The following is a 13,833-nucleotide window of genomic DNA, read 5'->3' as shown; positions in this document are numbered from 1 at the left end:
AGGGCCCTCTTGGAAGAGGGGTTGGTGTGTCCTAAGGAGGGACCTGGGGGGGGGGGAATTGTAGCATGCTTCTCACTCAGGGCATCAGATGACCGTTTCTGGAGAGATTCAGAGACCATGGCCTGGACACTACGACTCTAGGGACTTGGCAAGATTCTGTAGGCTCCATTAGCTCCACACGGTTGTGAGTCTATCGCCCCTTTACAATGCCCCTGAAGTGATCAAAAAAACAAGGAAACAAACATGAAGGATCCCTAAGCTTTCTCTGGGTAAGGTGGCAAGGTGAAGAATTGCCCAGCAAACTTCAAGATTAATGGGCAGAGAATGAATCACTGAGTGATAGGTTGGTGGTTGCATATACTGAGAAGTGAGGAAAACAGGCTGAGTCTGGGGTGAGGAGCTGGGAGCTTGCCTGTACTAAAAAAAGGCACACGACACACACCTTCCTTGCCAGGTCAAACAAAACTATTCTAACAGCAATGAAAAATGAAGTACTAAAGCTGTCTCAAGGCAAGGAAGAAGGAAGAATAGAGGTGTATGTTCTACCAAATGAAGAAAGACACAGGGGAAAGTTCTGAGAGGTGGCAGCTGTGATCCAGATGTTTCCAGCAAGTAAATGAAAGAATTGGAAAAGCAAGTTATAAACTTCTCTGAGTATGTAGAAATAACCTGCCTTGCTTCAGCTAAGGATGAAAAGAACTGCAAATAGCATAGATGCCTAGAAAAGTTACATGTAGCAGAAACTGTTTGTTGCCAACCCATTATGCATTCTTCCTCCTATTTCCTAACAGCAACATGATTTATGCCTGGGAATTTACTCTTCTTCATGGATCCATTTGCTCCATGGGAAGCCGATCTTCTCTTCCCATCTCCAGGGTATAGTTTAAAGCTATGATGACAATCTCATTGTCAATCACATTGCCTGTGATTGGTTTAGAAAGGGACCATGTTCCAAATCTGTTAACAAGATAAAAAGGAAGACTGAAAGACTGGTTCCTAAGAAACAAACATGGGACAAGATGGTCCTTTTCTTCCTCAAGATGTTGTCATGTCTGGATGAAACACTTGGCATTAGCCATTTGTCACAAATCTGCTGATGAAGTCAACATGCAAAGTGGGGAGAGACAAGGAAACTAAAGAGGCTGAGCTGGGGCCCTGCCATACCAGGAAAAGCCTCACCTACTATTTAAACACCTTTGATTTGGGGCTTTCTTGTACCTGTAGCTCAAAGGATCCTAATGAATAAAGAAGGCTTCTGTCCCCTCTGGGCTCTTCTAGGATTGAGGCACACTTGCACTCATATACAGCATCTTCCTTGTCCAGAAATTTTGCAAACTGGGTCTGAAATCTTTGTGGGTCTCAGAGTACCATTCATTTCCCCCTAGGACTTAATTTGCCTCCCACTGCATTTTATGAGTGAGGATGGGAGGAAGGTAAGTTGGAGAACTTTTCCTCCGAGATCCCCAAAGTTAAGAAGAAAATGGACATACTTACTTTTCCAAAAGTGCAGGCAGTGCTGAGGAGACAGGGGGGTTGCCTTTTCCATTGGATGATTCTGACTGAATGGAAAACAGGAGATATTGAATTGAGGATGAGCTAGGAAGGGAGAAGCCAGGGCTGACCAGTCTTTGAATCCTGGGGTAGGGCCTAGGCATTGAATGTTCTACAAGTATCCTGTGTGATTTCAATGGACAGCCCTGATTGCCAATCCCTTTAGCATAGTTTGTGAAATAGTCTCTGTTAAAACATACTAACTAGTACTCCTGAAGCTCCTTTTCAAAAATTTTTTTTCAAATTGTTTTATTTTAGTGAGTGATTTGGAAGTTTATAGTGATCTCATGGATCATTGAAATGCTCAAGATCGGAAGAAGTGAAGGAAGTTTTAGAGTTATTGCTACCTATTAGTACAGTAAAGCTTTTTATTGCTTATACAGTCAGATTGGCTCTTTGTAGAATAGTGCTGATCATGAACAGGGCATAGAGAAACAACTGGAGAAATAATTAAAGAGTTTTAAATAGGATTAACCAGATTCACAAAGTTCTGGGAACAGTTTATAGGAGCTGTTTATAGGAACAGTCTGTTTTAAAAAAACTGAAATGTATTTTTTCTAATTATAAGTAATACAGCTTTACTATAGAAATATAAAAAGGGATCAAAAAATTAAAATTACCTGGGTTTTTACCACTGCCCAGAAATAACTATTATTAGTAGTTCCATATATATTATTTCAGAATATTCTATGTCTACACATAAATAGAAAAACACTTTTTTAAAACTAAAAAACAGAGTTACACTGTAAATACCGGGGTTTTGCTTTTTGTTTGTAATAAATTATGGACTTTCTTCATGCCAATAAATAAAAATTTACATTTTAATCATTATATTTATCAAGTGCATAGAAACTCCTTATTGGGCTATTCATAATTTACTTAAATAGATCTCTTATTAATGGAAATTCTGGTTATGTCCAGTCTTTCAGTGTTGTAAACAATGCAATAATGAATCAAGGCAGGGTAACATCAGGTTGAAGAACTCAGGCTCTGGAATCAGAGTACCTAGGTTTCAAAGCTCAGCTTACCACTTACTCCACACTGCAACTTTCAGCTGTTTAAACCCGCTGTAGAGTGGAGGGTTCTGGTTTAAGCATGAAGAGATACACACTTTGTAAGGAACACTCTCTGAGTGGCCAGCACCTTGCTCAGGGATACTATGTCTTCTTCTCTGGGCAGTGCAATACATGGGGCCTGGTCTATGCTGAGGTTTCTCAGCCTATAGCCTATAGCCCAGAATCTGTGCTGTGAATTTCCCCACTTCTCTGATGCTGCCCCATCCAGGTCACCCCCACAGTTGTGAGCCTGAGGCCTGGGAGGCAAGCAGCATGATACTCACCAGGGCTGGTAAGGAGGGGATGGGGGATGAGCTGGCTGACTGGCCCGGCAGGTTCAGGATATTAAACTTGGGCACCACGGCAACGCTGACCCTCCGGCGGGGCATGTTCTGTGGCAAGAGAATAGATTCCCTGTCACAGAGGAAGCCCCTAAAGTTCAGGAAGGCCTGGGAAATGCCTACTTATTCCTAATGCTCTATTCATTGGATATTCTGGCTTTAAGGTAATGATGGTGGAGGTTGGGGTGGAGAGAATGGCCCAAATTAACAAATTTTTTTATTAGTGAGGAGTGATTTCTCAACATCTTCTGATTTTTTAAAGATTTTTTTAAATGTGAATCATTTTTAAAGTCTTCATTGAATTTGCTATAATATTGATTCGGTTTCATGATTTGGTTTTTTGGCCATGAGGCATGTGGGTTCTTGGCTCCCTGAAAAGTGAAAGTGTTTCAGTCGTGTCTGACTCTTTGTGACCCCATGGACTATACAGTCCATAGAATTCTCCAGGCCAGAATACTGGGATGAGTAGCCTTTCCCTTCTCCAGGGGATCTTCCCAACCCAGGGATTGAACTCCGGTCTCCTGCATTGCAGGTGGATTCTTTACCAGCTGAGCCACAAGGGAAGCCCAGGAACACTGGAGTGGGTAGCCTTTCCCTTCGCCAGGGGATCTTCCCAACCCAGGAATCGACCTGGGGTCTCCTGCATTGCAGGCAGATTCTTTACCAACTGACCTATGAGGGAACCAGGGATCAAATCCACACCTTCTGCATTGGAAGGCGGTTTCCCAACCACTGGACTGCCAGGGAAGTCCCAATTCTGATTTTAATCAATCAGATCCTAAAAAAGTGGAACAAAAATGACCTGTAGTCATTGGACAGTGTATGAAACCTGACTAGCACAAGAGAACTATCTATGACAATAGCAAAGGGCGTGCATCATTTCATGTTCCTTAAAGAGGTGGTAGTCTGGGAAGCCATGAGCAAGGGAAGGTTGCAGGGTAAGCTAGCAAGTGTGGGAAGCTGCATGAGAGGCTCTGTCCAGAGGTTCTCTGGCACCTGTGGATCCAAGAATGAATGATTTCCTGGTTGACTGTATACATTTCTGTCTCTCCCCAGTTTTCCTTGAATATGCATACCTTTCCCAGCGAGAGGGACATGGACCGCGCTGTGCGAGGGACTCCATCTTCTGCAGGAGGAGGAAACAGAGAAGAGAAGCCAGGTAAGTTTTCACAGTAGGCTCCAGCAGGAAGAAGATCACAGAAACTGAGCCAAGGTATCTACAGACCAGAACTGACCCTCAAGGGATGCCCCAAGGGCCTAGGTGCCGAGGTCACTGATTTTGACACTTGACCCTTTGAGACAGTCGCCTGCAGAGTGGGGTTTCTAGGGGACAGAACCTTCATCCTAACTCCTCTGGACACTATGAGAAGTCTCGGTCTAGCCCCTCTGGTCTCCACTGACGCCACTGCACCACCTCTGGATTATGCCCTGGTGAGTGTGTGAGGATTCCTCGTAGCAATACCAGGGTTTATTGGATCATCTTGCTCATTCAAGGGGGTGAACAGTCAAGGAAATTATGAGCAAGGAAGGTGTGGTGTCAATAAAAAGTGGAAACTTGACAACAGTAATTTTAATATGTCATCTACAAAATAATTTTGAACAAAGGAAACCAGCATACTCAAATTTTCTTCTGCTTAGTACATATATTAAGTGATAAAATTTGTGTTAAATATTTAGCACCACACATGGATAATACTGCCACTAGAAAACACAAATATGTGTAGAGAAAGGTTTTCAACAGCTCAGTTCAGTTTGCTTCAGCTTGTATGGTTGTCTATTTCTCACATTCATGTATTTTAGGTGTGTCTCTTGAAAAGCACATAATTAAACACATTTTTCTTAATCTAATCTGAGGTTTTCTATTAACCAACCGTTCTAAGCTGTTTATATTTTTTGCAGTTGATATATTTCTACCACCTTATTTTGTATTTTCTAATTGCCTTGCTTCATAAATCAAATTTATTCTAACTGCCCCGTCCCTAAATTGATTTGGAATTTATATATTTTAGTTGTAATCTTTAGTGTGCCCCCCTAAATTTTTAACATGTTATTTGACTTTAGATTTAAATAAACCAAGATCTCCTTTCTGAATTGTCCTTAAAACAAAAATCGTGCCTTCAAATATTATATTGTTTTTCAATATTTTTACTTCACTTTGTTATTGTAATCTCAAATCATTGTGACTGTTGTTTTACATAGCGGCTATTTGGATTTACTTACATGTTTACAAATGCCTTTGGTTACCATCTCTTCTTGCATTCAACCTTCTTTCGATCTCAATTTTATTTTTCCCTATGTGCATTCTTCAGTTGTTCCTTTGGTAAGGGGCTGTGACAGGTAAATTTTCTCAGTTTTTGTCATAAAGTGTCTTTCCATAGCCTTTATGCTTGCATGACACTTTAGTTGGTAGTATTATCTCTAGGTTAAGAGTTATTTTCTCTCAGCTCTTTCAACATTTACTTCGTTGTCTCCTGGTACTGGCATTGGTTGTGGGAATTGTCACTCCTTTGTGGATAATCTGTCTTCTCTCTCTGGTTACTTTTAAGATCTTCATTTTGCCCTTGGGGTTCTAAAGTTTCTCTTTGATGTGTTTTTCTTTCTTTTGCTTGGGATTCTCTGTACTTTCTAAATGCAATGATTCATGTCTTTCTTTAGTTCTGAAAAATTCTCTGTTCCTGGGAAATTCCTTTGAATATTTTCTCTCCTGATGTATATCCTAACAAGTATATTTCAAATCTTTTTAAATTTTATATCCCATGTCATATATATAATTTTTTCATATTTTGAACTAATGTATCCCTCTGAACCACCTTGTGGGTGACTTCCTCAAATCTGCATTCTGGTTAACAAATTTTTTCCTCAACTATTCCTCATCTGATGTAAATGTTATACCAGTCAGGATAAGCAAGGTTATGCTACAATAATAAACAACCACAAAGTCTCAGTGGCTTATAACAACTGAGATTAATTACTTGCTTTTGCTACATTGCTTATGAGTCAGCAACAGGCTCTGCTCTGCATTTCCTCACTCAGGACTCAGGCTGAGGGAGCTCCTACTTTTCTGGAGCAGGGATGAGTATCATGTCTGGTGGAAGGAGACACAGGGCAAATTGCAGACTAGTCTTAGGGATCTCAGATCAAATGTGATACACGTCCTTCCACTGACATTTAATGCCAAATCACATTCCTCACCTAACTTCAAGGGGATGGAGAAATGTGCCCAGGAGGAGATGTGAATACTGAGAAACAGCTTCAACTATAGGAACTACCAAAGAGTCCAACTACCAAAGAGTCGTACACCCCTGAGCAACTGAACAGCAGAACTAAAAGGAACTACCACTCCTAAACAACTGAGTTTTAATTTTCATGCCTCTATTCCTCAGATCTAGGATTGTATTTTTTATAATTGTATTCTTTATTCTCATATTTTTTGTTATTTTATGCCTCTAATTTTATACACATCTTGAAAAAATAAGATTGCTTTATTATCTGCTGTGTTTAGGATACAGTCCTATTGTTTGGGTGTGTGATGATTCTCACTGATGGTAGACTGTTTTATTTTATAATTCTATATTGTCAACTCATCTCCTGTGAAGTTTTACTTAGAGGATTCTGTGTCTCCTGGGCACAGGGTGTGTCTCTCCAGAGTGGTTTATATTTATTTCCAATAGTGTTCTTAGTAACCCCATTGTGATGTTCTTTTCAGAATCTCTGATATTGCATCATCTCTTTTGTTATAGCATGTACTTTGTGGGTTTGCAGTTTTCCTATGAGGAAGGAGTAAGTTTTTTTTCTATCAGAGTCCAGGGCGAAGCAGATAAACTTCCTTGATTTGTTCCATTGTGACTTGGTGATTGTTTCAAAGATGCAGTCCTTGAAAAGTCTTCACTTGCTATAGGAGGCTCAGAGTCAGCTCCCTGCCGTGGGGTCTCTGAGGCCTCATCTCAGATTGCACGTGAGTGCAAAAGCCCAGAGGCCAGATAGCTGAGGCTGACTATTATCCCCACGGAAGCTGCAGGGTCAGCTTGGTTTCAGTTCTCTTTTCTTTTCTTGTATCTGAGTATTTCCATTTCTTTTCTTGTGGATTCAGCTATTCCTTTAGGCTAATGTTTGATTCACTTTATCCAGCAGAAATTTCTAAGTATTTGTAGTCAAAAGATTTTCAAGTTTTCCAGTCAGCCAAAATAGCAGTACCAGAAAATATTCTTTGTATATGAAGAGTTCATGCAATTAATGAAATACCAATCTCACAAGAGGGGCAAAGAATTAAAGAATTTACACAAGTAGAAATACAAAGGCCCAACAAACATTTGAAAATGACTGTAAAGAAATACAAATTAAAACTATGAGAAGAGGCACAATACTGGTTCAAAGTCAAAAATATTTTTAAAAAGAAAAGAAAAGAAAAGGATTGTCCATGGTATGATAAATTGAGCATTACTGTTACCCATTAAATGGAAATATCAATGGGTTATCTGGAAATAATTTGCTTTAAGAGCCTTTTAAATATTCCTTTCCCCTGAGCCAGTATTTACACTTCTGGAAATCTACCTTAATCCAAAATGCAGACAACTGTCATGTTTCACATTCAGAAAAAAATAGATGTTATTTTTTTCTTTTGAATGTGTATCACCTTTCTTGAAATCAGAGCTATTTTTCTTGCCCTGTAGCCTTCAGAGTCTCAGGCACAGAGAAAGATTACATATGTAACAAAGAAGTCATATAAAAGCATAAGGAACAGCACCATCAGGGAATAGTCACGGGGCAGCTGATGGGCACGTCTGGCCCCTCTGCACCAGCCCAAACTGAAGTGTAGCTTGGAAAAACAGTGGAGTGGAACCAGATTGTGAAAACCGCACTTTCGCCATTCAGCACTCAGCCACAGCTCCCATCTTAATGTAAGCACTTTCTTGTGTCCCCAGGCTGAATGTGGGGCTCTGCCACGTGCGCCCCGTAAAGTCTGCTTCCTTCTGTCATGGCACCACTTACGCCGCCCTGCCTCACCACAGGTTGGGAACTCCCTTGGGTCAGGCACAGACTACCCTTCACCTCTCTAGTCCAGTATCACATGGCACACATTTGAGGTGCTCAGTTAATGTCTGTAGAACTAACGGCTGAGACTCATGGGCAACTGTGCTCATTCCACAAATTGTGGGTAAGGTGGTACGCAAGAGACCCTGCACCTTGCAGAACAATAACGCAAGAGCCTGCGTGGTAGGATGTCTTTGGTGGCAGCTTCTCCAACTTCTAACTCTGATAGAGAGAGGTTTGTTAGAGGCCCAGATGCATGTGGGTCAGGAGCCTTGCTGCCAAGATCCAAAACAGACGGTCTGGAGTGAGTGTGCGCTGCCTTCGGACTCTGGGAAGTATCACTGATACTCCCCAGGAAACTTGTGAAACCTCCTGTTTATAAAGGTTTTTCCATCTGTTATACTTTCCCTCCTCCTGCTCTTGGTAATACGGATGTTTGCATTCCCTAGGGATTCGTGTCACTAAAAGGTCTGTTTTCTCCTGCTAACACCACCCTCATCAGCCAGAACTCAAACCCTGGCAGCTCCCAAGGACAGATCCTGGCCCAAAGCACCATCCTCCTCCCCGTGGACTGCGGCAAAGCCTCCAAATGCATCTCTCCACTCCTCAACGTCCACTCCTAATACATCATCCACTCTGAAGGCAGAGCAATGTTCTAAAAATAAGATCTGACTGTGGCAGCTGGAGTAAACTCACGGGTGTCTCCTCACTGCCTGTGGGGCAAACGCCCAGATTGTTCTCAGGGCCTGGCATGTGGCCTTGGTCTCACAAGTCTTACCTTCAGCCTGTCACACTCCAACCCCGCAACCAAACAGAAGATGGTTTGTTTCAGAGTCTTCTCACCCCAACCTCCACATCTTTGCACATGCTGTTTCCTCCACCTGGGATGTATTTCCCCCTCTAGTCTGGAAAACTCCTATTTTTACTTTAAAACATAGCAACTCTCTTACCGCATAGCACAGGGAACTACATTCAAAATCCTGTGATAAACCACAGTGGAAAAGAAAGTGAAAAGGAATGTGTATACGTATGTATGAAAACTGAGTCACTTTGCTGTACAGCAGTGATGAACACAACATTGTATATTAACTATACTTCAGTAAAAGATAAAAAACAACACTGCAATTCAGTATCAAGTGAAATCAGCTGGCCCTCTCTCTGTGGTTCTATAGCAATCTGTCTAAAAAAAAAAAAAAAAAGAGTCTTTCTTTAAGTACTTGTCTTGCCCACAGTTCTGCTAGTTATCTTAGCAGTAACTCCTTTAGCCAGGCTCTCACTCCACTCCCACTGCCCAGACTCCACCGCTCATCTGGACTCCTGTAATAGCCAGGTTGTGGGTCTCCCTGTCTCTGTCTTTACCCCAGTGATGTAACTAACTATTGCCAGAGGGAATCTTCTGAACTATATATGATGATGGCAACCCCCTGATTAAAATCTTTGGTTGGATCCCTAATGCTTTCCAGAATGAAAATGCAAATCCCTTAGCGTGTGCTGCCCAAAGTGGGGACCCCAAAGCACAAAGCCTGGAAAGTCTGGGGTCTGTCTCATGTGAGGTGAAAGTCGCTCAGTCGTGTCTGACTCTTTGCGACCCCATGGACTAAACAGTCCATGGAATTCTCCAGGCCAGAATACTGGAGTGGGTAGCCTTTCCCTTCTCCAGGGGATCTTCCCAACCCAGGAATCAAACCCAGGTCTCCTGCATTGCAGCCGGGATTCTTTACCAGCTGAGCCACCAGCCAGTCTCATAAAGGAGGTTAAATTCTTGCAGCCTATGGGCTCTGCATCACTAGTCAGCTTCTCTGGTTATTTTTATCAGGAGTTGCTTGGGGGCCATTCATGCTTTCTGGTTCCAGGCCCCCGGGGCTCACAGGAGAAGTGGCTGCAAGGCCCCTGTGGGCAGCATTGGGTGGGGCAGCAAGCCTTGCTCACTCTGACATAGGCCCTTGGGACTGCCCCATAGGTGTGATCCTAGCCTGGATCCATCAGGGACCCATAATTACAGGGCCAAGGTCGGGCAGTGGGCAGGAGTCCAGTTCCTTACCAGAGGGGCCACAGCTGCGGCTCGAATTTTGATTTGCAAGCTTTTTAAACTCCATGAGCTCTGCATGGTCCTTCTCATACGTCCTCTTTAGGTTCTCCACATACTGCATCATCACTTCTGTTGCTTTCGACATGCGTTTTTCCTGCGGGGATGGAGAGGAAAAGCTCATCAGCCCTGCTTGCTCTGAGCCAGGCTCTGGGCTGTGGGATTCGAGAGGTTACAGGGATATGACTTTACTCTCTAAGAGTTTGCTATCTGGGGTGTGAGCTGAAACAGGGGCTCAGGCACCTGCCCTCGAGAACAAGAACAAGCCCAGCCATAAAGCCTCAGGAGATGAAAAGGAACAGAGTCCTCCCTGCGGAGAATGGGTCGGAGGAGGCTTCATGAAATGGGCTGAAGTGCTGTAGGGCATGGACAGCATCTGGGCATGTAGCTATGGGCATGAGAGACAAAGAGCATTCAGCCAGGGAACTCTAAGAGCCACGGTCTAGAGGCAGGACATTACCAGGCTTGTATCAAGGTGAGAACTCCCCCTCCAGACAGAATCCTTTGGAGAGTAAAGAGGATGCCTTCAGGAATCGTGGGCTTCCCTGGTGGCTCAGACAGTAAAGAATCTGCCTTTAATGTGGGAAACCCAGTTTCGATCCCTGGGTTGGGAAGATCCCCTGGAGAAGGAAATAGCAATCCACTCCAGTATTCTTGCCTGGAGAATTCCATGAACAGAGAAGCCTGGCGGGCTACAGTCCATGGGGTTGCAAAGAGTCAGACACAACTGAGTGACTTTCACTTACTTATCAGGAATTGTGCTGGGGCAATAGGTATATACTAGAACTGTCTGGAAAGGCAGGAACACACAGGTCATCCTGCTTATGTAGGAATCAGCAAATGGTTGGGTTTGTTCACAAGATGAAAAGGTGAGTTAGAGCTGAACTGAGTGCTTTGGACTCATTCTGAAGGAAGAGGAGAGCCACTGAAGGTCTTAAAGGAGTGTCATATCAGTTCACCAGCGGAGACTGATCTGAAGGAAACAAGATGAGTGGCAGCTAGAGCAACAAGGAAAATGAGGATGAGTGCCTGAGCCAGTCCAGTGGGGCCAGAGAGGACTCTGAGGACTGAGACAAGGAAGCCACTTGGAGAAGGGTGAAGGCTGGAGTGAGCAGCCAATGCACGGAGAAGCACGTCCGCAAGGACTGTGCAAAGTGAAGAGTCTTCTCTACTGACACCTCTCCAGTCCCTCAGAGAGCCCACGACCTGCCTGTCTGCGGAGGGGCATGCTCAGTGACCAAACCCTGGACAAAGTCCCCGTAGCCCTGAGCCGAGACCAGTCACTTCCCTAAAGCTCTCACTCTGTGCTGCTCCCAGCTGGAAGAGCTTTCTGGGTGCTGCCACCCAGTAAAGTTGGGTGACTTTTCCCTGGAAGAACACAGGTGGGACAGCCCTGTGGTTTGTTCTTCTTTCATTCTATGAGAACCGCCCAGGTCTGGGCCCCAGGAACACCCCTGTCATGCAATCCACGAGGCGGGACACATGGTACACAGATCCATAGTAGCAGCAACAGTGACAACAACATCCAGGTGCTTTACAAGCGTCTCAGCAGCCTTGTATGGCAGATACTGCATTTCACAGGTGGAGCAGCTGGCGCACAGAGAGCTTGTTAACTGAACCAAGGTCACACAGTGAACCCTGGTACAATCAGAATGAAAACTCGGGCCATCTGACCCCACAACACCATGATGGGTTGGGGCAGTACCTTGTGTGCCTCAGGACTTCAAAGTGGCTGCAAGGGAGCCACACTTGAGCTTGCATCCCAGGTTTGCCCATCACTAGTGCTATTCTGAGACTCCACATCTTTATTGAGGAATATCTTTCCAAGGTTACTGGGAGGATTAATGAAACAAAGCGGGTTTTCCTAAAGAGTGTTTTGCCAAACACTAATTCCATGGGAGTTGAGTAGGTATTTTATAGGGAGAAAAAAAAAAAAAAAAAAAGAAGGAAGGGGTGGTTCTTTACTCAAATATATTTGAGAAATACATAGGTAACATTAAACAGGATTTTTCATTACAGGACTTCTCAAAGCCTTGCTTATGCCAACATGCATTAGAAATCTCCAAGGAAGGTAGCACGCAGCAGTTCCCACGCAGTAGGTATCCATGCGTGCATGCTAAGTTGCTTCCGTTGTGTCTGACTTTTTGTGACCCCGTGGACTGTAGCCTGCCAGGCTCCTCTGTCCTTAGGCTTCTCCAGGCGAGAATGCTGGACTGTCCTCCTTCAGGAGATCTTCGCAACCCAGGGACTGAACCATCCTCTCTCACATCTCCTGAACTGGCAGGCGGGTTCTTAACCACTGGCATAAAAGTTTTTTCTGGGGGAGCACCTCAAGAGTTTAGTGGTCTGCCAAAAATACTCTGAAACAATCGCAACTGGGGACATAGGATGTCTGGCCCGGAGGAAGGCAGCAGTCAGTGGTGTTTGCAGCTGTCAGCGCCTACACTGCAGCCCCAGTTACCAGGGGCAGGGCAGAGCTCACCTGGCGGACGGCCCCCACCATCTCGGCACGGCTGGAGAGGCGGGCAGCCAGGCGGTGCAGGACAGCGATGTCCTCCAGCAGCTTCTGGTAGGTCTCCCGGTGCTCACAGTGGTGCCAGAGGGAAGCTGAGGACTGGGGAGGGAGAAGGAACATCGCCTGGGGTCCTCGCAGACCAAGACTTGCCTTGCGCTGTCCTGACCGAGAGGAGGGGCCTCTGTAGGCCACCAGCTGCAGCTGTTTCTGGGGCTGGAGAAGCCCAGTGTGGACACTATATACCTGGCCAGGCCGGAGGAAGGCAATCACATCCGGGTCTGTGGTCTCCAAGGTGCTCCCTCTGCCATCCCAGGTCACCCAGCCCCCTTCCTGAAAAGCTGCTGAGCGCTCAAAGGCCTTACACACAGCCCTGAGGTAACCAGGTTTCCAGGATCTCAGTCTCAGCTCTCTGAAGAAGATCCTGCTTGGCTAAGGGCCTCAGCCCCATTTCTCATTTCATGAGACTCTTCTTGGTGACCAAGAAAAGCAGGACACCTGGCCCAGTCCCTGGGGACAGTCCCTCTTGCAAGGGTTCTCCAGCCAGGCTTTGCAATTACCGTAATGGAAGCTTTGAAGTTTTCCAGTTCCTTCTCTGTGTTTTCCTCTGTCAGGTTGCGTTCCCTTTCTGCCTGGTTAATTCTAGATTCCAGGGTGTAGCTGTCATTTCTAAAGGCCAAGGACAGTTGTACAAACACGTTCTGTTGGGAACAAGAATGTGGAAGAAGCGCTAGGAGGAGGTACTGGAGGGAGCAAGGCTGCCGGTGAGTTTTTTGCATGAACATTTACATCACCTCGTGGAACCAGCCCACCCAAAGCGGCCAAGTACAAGTGAAACTCTCACTTCATGGAGCAAACTGCACAAAAGATGGTGAGATAGCAACCTGAGGTCTGTACTAGTCCCTTCCCAGGACCAGAAGACCAAATACATTTTACTGATAAACAATAAGAGAGTAACACTTTGCTTTTTCCTAAATGTCAAGAAAATAACATCCTGTATTTGGGTTTAGATAAACTCGGGCCAACATAGCTGACTGTGTAAGCAATTTGGATTCATGCTAGGATTTATGGCACGTGAGTTTTGGAGGTTTTGCATGAAACTACCATATTTAAAGAAACCCCACTTGAGATGTAAGCCTACTAATCCAAAGCACATTTCAATCAGCATCTTACCTGAATATTCCAAATTCTACATTGAAAGCAGCTTTTAGAAGCTGCCAGGAGATTAAATAAAACCAGGTATGATTGTGTTAGGAG

The 13,833-nt window shown here is 44.5% G+C and overlaps 1 protein-coding gene across 5 annotated transcripts in view; it reads right to left on the bottom strand.

The window, feature by feature from the left end:
- The window catches only part of IRAG1 (inositol 1,4,5-triphosphate receptor associated 1), a 116,596-nt gene that overhangs the window by 17,809 nt on the left and 84,954 nt on the right, over positions 1-13,833 (bottom strand). For all 5 annotated transcript variants that reach the window (XM_040258381.1, XM_040258383.1, XM_040258382.1 and 2 more), the window contains 6 exons: positions 13,137-13,277; positions 12,547-12,678; positions 10,020-10,161; positions 4,024-4,073; positions 2,891-2,998; positions 1,495-1,559 (listed from right to left, as the gene is read on the bottom strand). In XM_040258381.1, coding sequence (XP_040114315.1) covers positions 1,495-1,559; positions 2,891-2,998; positions 4,024-4,073; positions 10,020-10,161; positions 12,547-12,678; positions 13,137-13,277 — 638 coding nt within the window. The remainder of the gene's footprint in view (positions 1-1,494; positions 1,560-2,890; positions 2,999-4,023; positions 4,074-10,019; positions 10,162-12,546; positions 12,679-13,136; positions 13,278-13,833) is intronic.

This window comes from Oryx dammah, unplaced genomic scaffold (genome assembly GCF_014754425.2).
Source record: "Oryx dammah isolate SB20612 unplaced genomic scaffold, SCBI_Odam_1.1 HiC_scaffold_17, whole genome shotgun sequence".
In the NCBI taxonomy this organism is placed as follows: Eukaryota; Metazoa; Chordata; class Mammalia; order Artiodactyla; family Bovidae; genus Oryx; species Oryx dammah.
This window is presented reverse-complemented; position numbering and strand designations above follow the sequence as displayed.